The sequence below is a fragment of the Podarcis erhardii genome, assembly GCF_964252035.2.
Source record: "Podarcis erhardii genome assembly, chromosome: 2".
Taxonomy (NCBI): Eukaryota; Metazoa; Chordata; class Lepidosauria; order Squamata; family Lacertidae; genus Podarcis; species Podarcis erhardii.
The window spans coordinates 6,826,503-6,840,750 of NC_138498.1; the positions used below are offsets into that span (position 1 = coordinate 6,826,503).

Consider the following 14,248-nt stretch of genomic DNA (forward strand, 5'->3'; position numbering starts at 1 on the left):
ACTACTTTTTTTCCTCCACTCCCCTGTCACCCAGCCAACTCTCCGAACGGATAAAAAGGTAGATCTTCCTCCCTCCTGCCAGAGGGGCTCAGTTTCATTCCTTACTGGGAACTCTTCCTTGGAACAACACTACTTACACTACCACCAAGACAACCTCTCCTCTAGCCATGTCTCGCCAGTCCTGTGCCCGGAGCATTGGAGGAGGGTTTCAGAACAAGGGTTTCAGTTCCAGCTCTGTCTGCTTTGGGGGTGGAAACAAAGTCAGCTTCAACACTGCTTCCATGTCCCGTGGATGTAATGTCCGTAGTGGAGGCGGAGGTGGTGGCTTTGGCAGCAGGAGCCTGCATAACATGGGGGGCAGCAAGAGAATCTCCTATGGTGGATATGGTGGCGGTGGCTTTGGCGGGGGTTTTGGTGGCGCCTGTGGCCAAGGGGCTGGGGGCTTTGGAGCTGGTGGTGGCCTTGGCGGTGGCCTTGGCGGTGGCTTTGGCGGTGGCTTTGGCGGTCCAGGTGGACTTGCAATCTGCCCTCCATTCCCAGGATGCCCACCTGGAGGCATCAAAGAGGTGACCATCAACCAGCACCTCCTGCAGCCCCTCAACCTGGAGATAGACCCCGAGATCCAAAAAGTGAGGACCGAAGAAAGGGAGCAGATCAAGACCCTCAACAACAAGTTTGCCTCCTTCATTGACAAGGTGAAATGATTTCTCTTTCCTTTTTGTTTTTCAGTATGAGGGCTTTTTGTCTTGTGTCCGTACTTAGTATTATGTCTATCAGATCTGGTCTGATTTGTATTTTTTAAAACAACAAGAACAATGAATTTCAAGGCTGAAAAATGTGAAGCCATTTTAAAAGCGTTATTTTGCCAGTTTTGTTATGATTCTTTCTAATTTGCCTTGTTACAAAATCTCAAATCAAGAGGTTTTATATTTAACCTGTATACTTCATGGAGGGGTGGTCAAATGTGAGTCCCCAAGGGTATGCCAGTCCTGAGTGTTTCAAGTAAATAGGAACAGAATTGAATATATATATATATGGCGAAAGTTTCTCCTAAAAATCTGTACCAATGTAACTGCCGTGGCTCCCTACAAAGGATTCTGGTTACTGCAGTTTGGTGAAGCAGATGCTTATTCTCAGAGATCCTTCCCCATTACAGAACTATACTTCTCAGGATGCCCTGGGGGTATGACCTGTGCAAGTATGTACTATTGACATGCCCATTTGCATAATGTTGTCAGTACTAATCAGTAAACAGTGAAAGATAATCTGGGGAAAGGTGGGCATATGTTTCTTCCCCAGAACAATCCTGGACCAATACCCAGAAACTACCATGTTGATCCTTTAGTGACCCTTCTCTAACATACAGATAGGAAAGGGTAGAAGCTATTTTGAATCCCACTAAACTGAGGGTGTTAGATGTGCATTGAATGTACAGCTGACCTGCATCATACATGCATTGGTGATGCAACAAATCCTTGTCCCTTCTTATTTCCTTTTCTGGTCACCTCCTCATAGCATCCCTCAGCCACCACTCAAGGGTCTTGGGGAGGCTAAAAAGTAGTGGCTGCAGTACAGAACACGCAACTGGAAGGTCTCCCTGCTTGTGGGCAATGCAAAGGAAATCCTAGAATGGAGGAAGGAGATGCATAAGTGGTGTTAGGAGAACATAAGGAGAACATGTGGTGTTGGGAGAAAGCAACATCAGCAGGCAAGTTTGGACTAATGGCCATGTCCAGTACTCCATAAGAGGACGCTGGTCAGAATCCAGCACCTGTTGCTGTGGTTTCAGTTATCCAGGAGTTGAGCAATGTGAAGAATACCTGGATGCTTTAAAAGCCCAGGAGGTGATGGTCAGGTCAGATCACATGTGGCATAACTGAAAGTGGCTTTAATGTGGCTCCTGAAGCTTTGCGCATGAGCATGAGTGGAACAGAGCCACTAACAGTAATGGTGGCATTGAGACAATGGGCAGGTGTTATTCTCTATCCTGTCAATTTGCTGGCACTGGAGGGAGAGGTTTGTTGACACCATCTTCTCTCCAGCCCTGAAGGCTAATAAATTTCCTCCACTATTTTAAAGATGAAAAGAGGGATACTCATTTTGTGCCTGCAGCTGTTCCTATTGCTAGCTCAGGAGCACTGCTAAAACATCCCTGTCGCCACTATTCTTTGCTTGCTGTATGTGCATCCATTGATTCTGCATTATCCCAAAATTAAACAGTAAGCTCGTTCTTCTGGTTAAAGATATGCTAAAACAGCCTGACTTGTCTCCTGTAATATATTACCTACATTTCAAAATTAAGCTTAACCTACTGCAACCTTTGAAATAGCAGGATGCACATTATGCCACTGCCAACCTTGGACAACTTGGTGCCTTCCAGATGTCCTGGACTACAACTCCCATCATCCCCAGCCAGCACAGCTGGGAGTGGGTGGGAGTATTGAATTAGAGCATCTGGAGGATATCAGCTTGGTGAAGGCTTCTCTACATATGCACATATTATGTTAATACATGGCAGTCCCTTTTGACATTGTTGGTTAGAGTGTGGTGCTGATAATGCCAAGGTTGCAGGTTCAGTCCCCGTATGGGACAGCTGCATGTTCCTGCTTTGCAGGTGGTTGATCTAGATGGTCTTCAGGGTTCCTTCCAGCTCTACAATTCCATGATTCTATTATTTAGCTTCAAAGAAGCAGAGAAGAGAAAGTTTGCTCTATAGAAATTCACATTAGCATCATTTTTTTTTTTTTTGAAAAAAGGAACTCCAAGCTCTTCAAAAAACCAAAACAGGGACAGAACAGGAATAGTGATTCACCCCAGGAACTGCCCTCCCCTTTAAAGGCAATTAGAGTACATGATCATAACTCTATCTTTCTCCACCCTTGTTCTTTGTTTGGTTCAGGTCCGTTTCCTAGAGCAGCAGAATAAGGTTCTGGAGACCAAGTGGAAACTCTTGCAAGAGCAGGGCCAAGGGACTGGCATTGGTCAAAAGAACCTTGATCAGTTCTTTGAGGTCTATATCAACAACCTCAGGAAGCAGCTTGATTGTCTTCAGAATGAGAGGAGAGGCCTGGAATCAGAGCTGAAGAACTTCCAAGATCTTGTGGAGGATTACAAGAACAAGTAAGGGATTATAGAACCAAAAGAATTGGGTATCAATAAATGATCTTTCCCGCCGGTGAAATTGAAGGTGGATGGGCCAGGACCAGACTACCTATTTGAAAAGCCAGACCTGGCCTTTTGCTGATGCTAGGATGACAGAAAATAGAAATATTAACTTTCAATTTATTTATTTCTTTTAAACAAAAGCGTATATACCCACAATTAGATAGATGTGTGTGTGTTTGGTTTTCCTCTTATCTTTGGCACTCAACAATGAATGGTGTCATGCTTCTGGCGGGACCTAGCTTCCTCTTGAATTTGAATTCGACCCCGGTAGAAATCTGATGGATTTAGAAAGGGATTATTCTATTTTATGCTCCGAAATTATCTGTGAGACCTTCCCTAGAGCATTCATTGAGTGGAATGTGGAGTTGAACTTGAATCTCCACGGTCTACTTACTATATCACACTGAATGATCTGATTCACTGTCATATATGAGATGACTCACGAACATAGTGTACATCCTGTGTGATGTACAGAGTAACCAGGGGATTTTTAAAGGTTTTTTTGGTAAAATCATGTGATTGTATCTTTTTGGGGCTCTTTGCACCTTTATAATTATTGCAGCTAAGGTGAAAAACTATGGCTGACTTCCAATAACTCCTAACGCTGAAATATATGATTTTACAAATTGTTTTTGCTTTTCATTGCTCAAGACTCAATGAAGTTCAGTAACATGATTACACTACACTATAAGTGGGCAGGGAATACCGTGGGCTTCAGATGTTGTACACTAGAACCTCCATATTCATTACCATTGGCCATGCTAGCTGAGGCTGATGAGAATTGTAGCTCAAAACATCAGGAAGGCACCACACTGGCTATGTCTGCTGTAAATCCTAGCAAAATGACCCACAGCTTGAATTCTGACAAACTGATCCATTGGGCAGCCCTAAGGTATGCATTTGGTGGCACTTGAAAATAGGTACTGTAATTTAATAAACTCTTGAGCCAGGAAAGTATGTTGTAAATCAGGATGGTGTTCAACAGAATCTTTGTTTGTCTGATGCCAAAGAATGTAGAATGCCTCTTGGCAGAGGACAGTGTCTGAAGAATGGAAACAATGAAGAATGTTCTATGAGTTATAAACATAGGATATCAAGTAACCCGCAAAATTGGGGATTGGTAGTTCTCTTTCACTTGCAGGCCAAGCAAATTCACAAGGCCTTTGACTGTTAAGAAAATCTAGAAAGAAGACAAGGCTCAACCCCACCCCCTCCTGATCTAGATTTTCTAAAAAAAAATTCCAGACCAGGATTTTTAAATCAAACAATGCTGTGGAATAACAAAGCAATATTTCACACATTACTTCTATTTTATTATTTTCTGTTGCATGCAATATTTTAGTTTCTTAAAAGAAATTGGATTTTTTTTTACAAGAAATTGGGGAGTGTAGATAGATGTTGGAAAAGACACACAAAACTGTGCAAATAGAAAAGGCAAAGTATTTAAACCTGATGTTCTTTCTTTGCATTGACCAGATATGAGGAAGAAATTAACAAGCGCACGGCAGCAGAGAATGACTTTGTGCTCTTGAAGAAGGTAAGTGTGCCACTCTTCCTGGCTCCTTTGCAGTGATTCGGAGGCGCAAGTTGCTATTCACATACTGGCATTTAGAAGAACTGTGTGTGTGTTTGTCTCCATCACTGTGTGCAAAATATGAACTTCTCTGTGTCCTTTTCTTCAGGATGTGGATGCTGCTTACATGAACAAAGTAGAATTGCAGGCGAAACTGGACTCCTTGACAGATGAAATCAACTTCTTGAGATGCTTGTATGATGCTGTAAGTAGTCTTGCTGAGCTTTTGTGGCCTCCTGGGAGAACACTAGAATGATGCGAATTTTGGGGTGGAGTTAAGAGTGAGTGACAGGTAGAGAGTCATTTGAGAAATGACAACTGGAGGAAGAGATATGGAAATGAGGGGTGGAGATTAGAGAGGTAATGGAAGCATATGTAAAAGAGTTGGGATTGCTGTTATGAAAGTTAGGCTAGTCTAAAATGTTAGATTAGGAAATTATTCTGTATCTGATGACTACCTGTTTTGGGTGTCACATTGCTTAATTAAGTATTAGGGGTGTGCACAGGTCCTAAGTTTCCCCTTCTACCTGTGCGCTTGTAAAAATTCCAGTCTGCTTCTGAGTCACTCTGTGCTGTCTCCGCTTTGATCTGTAATTCATCTCCTGAGCTACTCCGTCTAAAATGAAGCTCACAGTTTTCCCATTCACTATAATGGGAAATCTTTTATGTTCTTCATTGCTCTGTAGTAAAGTGCATTGCATCCTCTCCATAAGACATCCTTGCAATGCATAAATCCACATGCACACAACATCGTCTGCTGTTATGACAGCAATTTGACTAGTGTACTGTGGTACCTCGGGTTCCAGACGCTTTGGATTACAAACTCCACTAACCAGGATGTGGTTGCTCCAGGTTAAGGACTTTGCCCCAGGATAAGAACAGAAATCGCATGCCAGCGGTGCAGCGGCAGCAGGAGGCCCCATTAGCAAAAGCACACCTCAGGTTAAGAATGGTTTCAGGTTAAGAACGGACCTCTGGAACGAATTAAGTTCTTAACCTGAGGTACCACTGTATTATAACAGCTAATTTTCATGTCCAGCTTTTGGGATGCCAGAAAGTTCTAAGCATAGTTTTTAGAAGGACAGGCCTTTGCAGGTGTGCCAATATGTACTACCACATCCATTAGTCACCTTTAGGAAAAAAAAATAGACAGATGCCTCTACTAAGGGGAGAGGTAAGTGATAAAATCAACATTTATGGTGAAAAAACATGATGTGACCATGGCGCTGTCTACATATTTATTTATTTATTTAAGGTAGAGGTACTCTACACTTTAACCAAATGGACTCCCATGGCAGCTTACAAAAATCAGTAAATCGATTTCTTTGGCAGGAATTGAGCCAGATGCAGCAGACCGTTTCTGACACCTCCGTTGTCCTCCAAATGGACAACAACCGGAATCTGGACTTGGACAGCATCATTGCAGAGGTCAAAGCTCAGTACGAAGAAATTGCTCAGAAGAGCCGAGCAGAAGCAGAGTCTTGGTACCAGTCCAAGGTGAGTTCTCAGGCCTATCAAGCCTTGCCAGTCTAAAATGACCCCCTTGAGCAAAAACCAAATCCAAACAAACAAAGAGACTCTTGTTGTTCATTAATGGGAAAGGCCAAATGCAGACAAGGCAATGTATTAAACTAGGAGTGATCAGACTTCAGCTCTGTGTGCTTTGCTTTATTTTAACTAGAATCGCCATGGTTTTCCAATGTGTTTACATTTGCAAAGCAAGAGTGTGGGTTCAAAATCTCTTGCCAGTTGAGCCACAACAACCCTAATGAAGTGGTCCTGTCTATGCTCATGAACACACAATGTAGTGCTTTGCTGGAACAGACAAAAGGCCCGCATTATTTACAAAGAAGCCCAGCAAAGAGCACTTGGAATATAGGAAGCTGCCTTATACTTGCTCTGACCATTGGCTCATCTGATTGAGTATTGTCTACACAGAGTGGCAGCGACTCTCTGGGGCTTACAGCAGGGGTGGAGAACTTGTGGCCCTCCAGATGCTATTGGAGCCCAACTTTCACCAGACCCAGCCAGCAGGGCCAGTGATCAGTGATGCGGGGAGATGTAGTCCAATAACATTTGGATGGTCACAGGTTCCCCACGCCTGGTTCATAGACTTCCCCAGCCCTATATGTAGATCCTGGGAGTGATCCTAGGACCTTCCACATCTGACGTATATGTTCTACCACTGAGCTATTGCCTTTCCCCAAGGTGCTATGTTGTCCACTGGAAACTGGCTAGTAATCTACCAATATTGCTTCAAAATCACTTGTAGGTAAGCTTTTAATCAGGCTAGTCCACCAAGAACTGCAAAATCACTCCTTTCTTTTTTGGGGACAACCTTGGAAGGGTGTTAGAGGGTTTGGCAAAACCTGAGCCATTGCTCAGCTGGGTTTTTGTTTGAAGAAGATTTATCTTCTCTGACATAACACAATTTGACCCCTTTCTTCTTTCTGCATTCCAGTATGAGGAGCTGCAGCAAACTGCTGGGAAACACGGTGACAGTCTCCGTGACACCAAGGCCGAGATCTCTGAACTGAACCGGATGATTCAGAGGATACGATCTGAAATAGATAATGTGAAGAAGCAGGTAAGGCTGGAGGAATATATGCATGATTAACCCGAGGGTGGAGGGGGGCAGAGATTTTTATTGGAATTTCACAATCTGGTCATCTTAGTCCTGTGCTGTTGTCTTAACTGCAGCAATTCATTTAGTAACACAACTCAAGGCAAGCCAAGAGGTATCAGGCTGAAGTAGGATGGCCTCTTTGTTACCTCCTGACCTTGCACTTCAAAAAAATATGGCACTCACAAATGGTTCCCAGTGGATGTAGGAGGAGGAATGGTGCTGCTGGTATTAAAAATAAAAATGAAATTTCAGTAATCAGTTTTTCAAATGCCTCTCTTGCCTTTCAGTGTGAGAAGCTGCAGGCTTCCATTGCAGAAGCTGAGGAACGTGGTGAGCTGGCCCTCAAGGATGCCAGGGACAAATTGAATGAACTGGAGGTTGCCCTGCAGAAGGCCAAGGAAGAAATGACCCGTCTCTTGAGGGAGTACCAGGAGCTGATGAATGTCAAGTTGGCGCTTGATATTGAAATTGCCACCTACAGGAAATTGCTGGAAGGAGAGGAGAGCAGGTGAGTGTGATGCACAGGAAGGAGGTGTGTATCTGGACTTTGCTGAAGAGAAGACAAAAAACGGAAATCAAACTGGAGCTTTCATTGCATAACTGCTCCCCCTTCCTCTTGGGGAGGGGGGGCGGAGAGGGAAGGCCATGAAATGTTTGACTGAGTCCAGCAGTTAAATTCTAAAAAGGTGGGGTGCCAAGACTGAAGCCCACTTGGGAAGGCTGGTCCACGAGATCAGAAATGTAAGGGTGGGCAATGTATACCCATTGGCGAGGAAAGCATGTACTACAGTGATGAGGAATCATAGGATCTACAAACATTGCTGGGCTACAACTCCCATCATCCCTGATGGTTGTCCATGCTGAGAACTGTAGTCCAGCAACATCTGGTTGGCCATTGTTTGCCCATCCCTGATGTACTGCATACTGTGCACACATGTGAACTGGTCTGGCTCAGATTAAGCCATGGTTAAGCTTGATGGAATGGTAAGAGCTGAGGTTAGGCTGTGGCAGTGCAAATCCTGACTGAGAGGGTTTAGGTGGATGTTGTGGCAAGAACAGGGGAAGTAGGGTCATTGTTAGAGGGTGGCTCAGGGTACTGCAGTCCTGGGTCTTTGGGGGGGGGGCTGGTTCTCTCCTCCTTTTAAAAAAGACAGATTTTTTTTGGTTACTTTATTTACTGCAAAGCTAGACCCCCTGCCCTCTGCCATCTTTCTTTGCCCAAAGGCATCTATCCAAATATTTTCATTTTCATTTCACTTTTGTATACCCCCTTTCTATATTGCTATATGCAAAATAAACAACAAAGATCATACCTCTTACAACAATAAAATCCAATGCAAATAAGTCATAATAAAAATATGAAGCATATAAAGAACACCTGCAATTTTTACTACTACTACAAATAATAATAATAATAATAATAATAATAATAATAATAATAATAATAATAATTCTTGAAGTACGTAGCAATTCTCCTGGTTGGGAACATCACAAACAAAGGCGCATATCGTTCTTCTGGGGTTGCCTCTGCTTCCAGTGCTGGGAGAGGTTTACAATATGGACTGTGCAGCTGCAATCACTGGAAATTGTGGCAGGCTAGTGTGAGCTGAAGGATCATGCCTATCTGAATTGCAAATTCTGGAAAGGGTGTCCCTGACTCTTGAAACGAAGGCTGTCTTTCTGATCATTCCCACATTATTCCCTAGTGATCTTGATGGCCAAGCAAGCAGCTGCGCCCAGGTCTCCTGTGTCCAACCCTATCTGCTCTCTGCACTGCACAGCACTCACTTTTGCAGTGCCTGATGATGAAAGCAACAAAGGGATTCAAAGGATTTATTCATTATTGTTCAGTATTTTGTGTATGAATGCCCAATTGGATCTCATCTCTTGCCTAAACATCAGGTTTTTTTCTCTCCTTCACAGGATGTCTGGAGAGTGTCAGAGCACCGTGAGCATCTGTAAGTAGTGACTCTGTACTCAGCTTTTAAAATTAGTGGCACTATCCTATAACCAGCTGCTCTGGAAAATGGCATGTGCTGGCACCACTGTGTCTTGATGTGGTTTTGACAACAGTGGTCATAGTAGATATGCACCAAGCTCTTAAGCACCATAAACACGGACACAGAAGGAAAGTTGTGGATGCAGAATGTGGAATCAGGGCTGTGGAAGATCCCCCTTGTGCTATCCTGAACACTTTTTGACCACCACAAATGCAACTGTGTTGGTGCAACTCCAGTGTGCTGTAGTAACCTGCCAGAAAGAGGTTGAAACTCAAAGTCAGGGATGATGGGAGCTGCTGTCCAACAACACATGGAGGGCCATGGATTCTCTGTCCCCAATTTTAAATGTTACAAAAATACCACATGGGAGCATCTTTTGTATGTGATGCCATGGTTTGCATTGCTTCATGCTCATGGGTTGATAACATTTGTAACTCATTCAAAGCAAGCCAATGAACTTCATGGCTGAATGGGGATTGTTTTGAACCCAGCATCCCTTTAGTGCAAGGATGGGGAACTTGTGGCCCTCCAGCTGCTGCTGGACTGTAACTCCCATCATTCTTGACCATTGGCCATGCTGGTAAGGGCTGATGGGATCTGGAGTTCAGCAACATTTGGAAGGCCACAGGTTTGCTGCTTTAGTTCTAGTTCAGCGCTTAAGCCCTTACATGCCACAAACTTTCTCAATGGACTCTCATCACATGAGTGACTCCTTGGCCCTGGAGACTTCACTTGTCTTATTTTAAGATGCAAAGTAGCTGGGAGTTTTCTTTCTTTTTTTCTTTCTTTCTTTCTTTCTTTCTTTCTTTCTTTCTTTCTTTCTTTCTTTCTTTCTTTCTTTCTTTCACGACTTGCCATCTCTTCAGGCGATGGCTTGCATGCTCCACTGGTGCATTCCTGGGACAGAATGCCCTGGAACAGACATGAAATAGCGCCACCCCCATGCTCAGTGCTAGAGAACTACATTCCAGGCATTAATTGGCCACATTAGTCCATAAAACCACCACAATGCTAACCATGGTTGTCTTCCCTTCTAGCTATGGTTGGCTCCTCCGCTACTACTTCTGGCGGTGGATATGGTGGCGGATTTGGAGGCGGATTTGGAGGTGGAATGTGCTATGGAGGAGGATCTGGTGGCCTCGGTGGATTCAGCTCTGGAAGCGGAAGAGGTGTTTGCAGCATAGGAGGTGGGGGAGCTTGCTCTGTCGGCGGAGGATACGGAGGAGGATATAGTTCCGGAGGCACCATTGTGAAAAAAACCACCACATCCTCCACTTCCATCAAGTCTTCAAGCAGGAAATAAGAAGCAACAGGTGCAGTGATGACAACATCAGCATGGATGAAAGAACCATTTTTCTGAAGACCTCTGCAAAGCCACCCTGAACAGAATCTTGGCGCCTTTCAGAAAAATTGACTGTGCCCCTTATGGCCCTTATGGCTGCTCTCCCAGGATATTTTTTAAGTCTTGCATTGTTTGGGTGGGATATAGACTGAGTTAGCTGAACTTAAGTACCATTGAGTTCTGTGAGACCTGTCATTGCTAACTTGTCTCCTTTATGTCAGTGGGTCCTTAGTTCATCTAATGTAGTCATTATCCAACCCAAGCAACCCAACCGAAACTTAGTCTGTAACCCACCCTTTGTTCTTAACTCATTGTTGACACATTTCATGCCCCTAACGCAATTAGGTCTAGTCAACAGACGTGTATGTGAAGGCTGTGTTTGCATGAACAAGGGCAAACAGTATTAGATAGTTCTACAGAGGTTATTCTAGGCAATGTGTGCCTTGCTTTTGTACTATTCACACATCTTTTATGTAGAGCAGCACTCTGCCCTGTGTCCTACAAGGAGGAATATCTCTATCCTAGATATCCCAGAATTCTCATTGGCTGTGCTTCAACTGAGGAGACACTTTTATCTCTTTGGTGGATTGAAACACCTGGAACAGCTGGATACGTACGGTTCACACAAGAAAACAATTCTAGGAGTCAGGTTATTTGATTCTCATAACGTTTAAAGAGTACTGCTATTTTGTCTACATTCTAACTCCTCCGAATGAAACCTGATGAGGAAACAATGTGAATTACATCAAAAACTGCTTATGTGAACACAGCCTTCATGTTTTGCTCATTCATGCAAATCAGTGCTATTTTTCTAGAAAAAAGAGGTGCTGGAACTCACCATAAGCACCTCCCTCATTCTCTTAAATGGCAATGGTGCCCACCTGAGAGGTTCTGGAGAGTTCTGGCTGGGGAAAAAATGCCCTGATACAAATGAATATCTTTCCAGCTACTCTCCTGTGATTATCTGCCTGTGGTTTTGCTGAGTCATAATGGTTACTTACTTAAATGAATATGCAAAATACCTGCAGCTAAAAGGTAGGGGCATGTGACCTTGCCAAAGTTACACTCCTTTAAGTCCCATTGACGCCAATGAGAGAGCTTAAGCATATGCTTAAGTCATTCCTATTGAAAGCAAGACGGCTTATCCAGATTTAACTTTAGCTGCTTTGTGCTCCACATTCTGTCTTTCTTTTTGTAATGGCCTTGAAAATCTTTTTGTTTTGGTGGTGATTCCTTTCCTCTCGCGTGTGATCACTTGCAGCTCATTAAACTCTAAGTGAAGAGAACAATGGTGTCTTCTGGGTTTTTGCCAAGAGCTTTTATGCTGGGATAGTAATCATGAAAGCCTTAGGATGGAGGATAAGGCTTTCAATGACTACTAGCCATGATGACCTTCTTCTGCCTCCATTGTGAGAGATAGTATGTCTCTGTATACCAGGAAGTGGCAAATTACAAGAAAGGAAAGTGTTCTTGCACTTGCGGGTTTCCCATAAGCTTCTACCGTCTTTTCCCGAAAGTAAGACATCCCCTGAAAATAAGACCTACTTCCAGTTTTGCCTCTCACTGTAATATATGGCATCCCCGAAAATAAGACCTCCCTGATAATAAGGCCTCCCCCGAACATAAGGCCTCCCTGGAATATAAGGCCCCTGAAGCTACCATAAGGCGTCTGACTCCTCTGGACCGTAGCGGCGGGTGCCGCCGCACAGCTCACTGATTGGCCGCAACGCAGCTGGAGCTGTTCAGGCTGTGCAAGGTCTCTTTAAATCAGAGAGCCCGTGCCGCCGCCAGGTCAAGCTGCCACCTACTGCTCGCTCTGCCCTGACGGAGTCTGGCTGACTCACAATTAGACAATTAATGTGTACCGTACTCTTCTTCATGGAAAAATAAGACATCCCCTGAAAATAAGACCTAGCGCATCTTTGGGAGCAAAAATTAATATAAGACACTGTCTTATTTTTGGGGAAACAGGGTAGTAGCCACTGTGAGAACAGTTTCTCTCTCTGTGTGTGTGTGTCTCCATTCTGTGCTGGAACAGAATATGGGGTTGGGGTCCATGCCCATTGCAGGTGTGAACTTCACAGCCCAAACTTCCAGTAACAGGCCAAGCAAGGCAGAGGGAGGTGGAGAAAGGACTTTAGAGGGGATGGTAGAATAGGAGGCTTCGGAGGGGGGCAGGGAGGTGGAGGCAGATGTAAAACTGGGAGGGCAGCCAAGGAATTGATGATGGAGGGGACGGGGCAAGATAGATTGAAAGGGACTGACACATGGCATAGAGCTTGACAACGGGAGGATCTTCTAATCTGGAGCATATACAGACCACAAGCATTGAACTCTGGCCTGTCTGTGACTCCAGATTCCTTAATGCCCTTTAATCACCCTGTTCAAAAAAGTGCAAATTAAAATGCAATAATAATCCAATTTCCCCCTCTATTCCTAATTTTCAGAACCCTCTCAAATATCAATTTCCAGGATTCTTCGAAAATAGCCATGAAAGTTAAACTTGTGGAAAACTTTGTAGTATAAATGGCCCCCAAAGCTGAAGGGCATTTGCATTCAAATGGTGTTTGTGTGCCACGTCATGTGATCAGTTATATGGGGTGGGGCTTACCTGCTCCCCACGTACTTTATTCAAGTTGGCACCCCTGGTAGAACATCTGAGATTGCAGCAGCATGACTGAAGTAGAGTCATGTGCACAGGATTGCGTATGCAGGTGAGACCTTCCCTTAAGTGGGAAACCTCATGCTGATTCACCTTTTGCTGAGACGGCCAAATGAACGGCTAGTGTCTCGCCTTAGTTTTGTAACTTTATGCTACCAAGCGCTTAACCACCACCCACAAGGAGCAATGAAAGACGTGCGGCTTCCCTCAAGGAACTCCTCCCACTGGCTTCGGAAACCTAGATTTCAGTTTCCTTTTACACCAAGTACACAATGTTCTTGCTCTGTTAGATAATCAGATAGAAGCAAGAAAAATGGGACAGTGACAAACCACTGGATTTTCTCTTAGCAGAACTATGGAATACAGGGGTCAGCAAACTTTTTCAGCAGGGGGCCGGTCTCTGTCCCTTAGACCTTGTGGGGGGCCGGACTATATATATATATATTTTTTTTGGGGGGGGAATGAACAAATTCCTATGCCCCACAAATAAGCCAGAGATGCATTTTGAATAAAAGCACACGTTCAATTCATGTAAAACACCAGGCAGGCCCCACAAACAATCCAGAGATGCATTTTAAATAAATGGACACATTCTACTCATGTAAAAACACGCTGATTCCCGGACCGTCCACGGGCTGGATTGAGAAGGCGATTGGGCCAGATTTGGCCCCCCGGGCCTTAGTTTGCCAACCCATGGAATAGAGGAAAAAACCTAGTAAATGAAATTGGAGGGAATGACCTCTTGCCAAACAGCAAAGCAAGAGTTAAACAAACATCAGTAAGTGCACATACATTTATGTATCCATACCATGAAGTGTACACTAGTTGTGATAAGATTATGGGTCTTCTTCATTTTCTCCCACGTGAGCAACAATGGAGG

General features: G+C 44.0%; 1 protein-coding gene and 1 long non-coding RNA gene across 3 annotated transcripts; one reads left to right on the forward strand and one right to left on the reverse strand.

The window, feature by feature from the left end:
* The first annotated feature begins 60 nt into the window (after window positions 1–60).
* On the forward strand, window positions 61–11,992 carry LOC309332011 (keratin, type II cytoskeletal 4-like). The gene is made up of 9 exons (XM_081844649.1): window positions 61–695; window positions 2,900–3,120; window positions 4,642–4,702; window positions 4,848–4,943; window positions 6,071–6,235; window positions 7,200–7,325; window positions 7,652–7,872; window positions 9,288–9,322; window positions 10,402–11,992. The coding sequence occupies exons 1-9, from the start codon at window positions 168–170 to the stop codon at window positions 10,665–10,667; spliced, it is 1,719 nt and encodes a 572-aa protein (XP_081700775.1). The 5' UTR covers window positions 61–167; the 3' UTR covers window positions 10,668–11,992.
* Window positions 7,001–13,493, reverse strand: LOC309332466. Of its 2 annotated transcripts, XR_014152089.1 has the most exons (3): window positions 13,318–13,493; window positions 13,027–13,086; window positions 7,190–7,299 (listed from the first exon to the last, which is right to left on the reverse strand). It is a non-coding gene; the product is annotated as an uncharacterized lncRNA (long non-coding RNA). The 2 variants fall into 2 exon arrangements; XR_014152088.1 differs by lacking the exons at window positions 13,027–13,086; window positions 13,318–13,493 and adding an exon at window positions 7,645–7,786 and having other exon boundaries at window positions 7,001–7,299.
* Window positions 13,494–14,248: the final 755 nt, after the last annotated feature.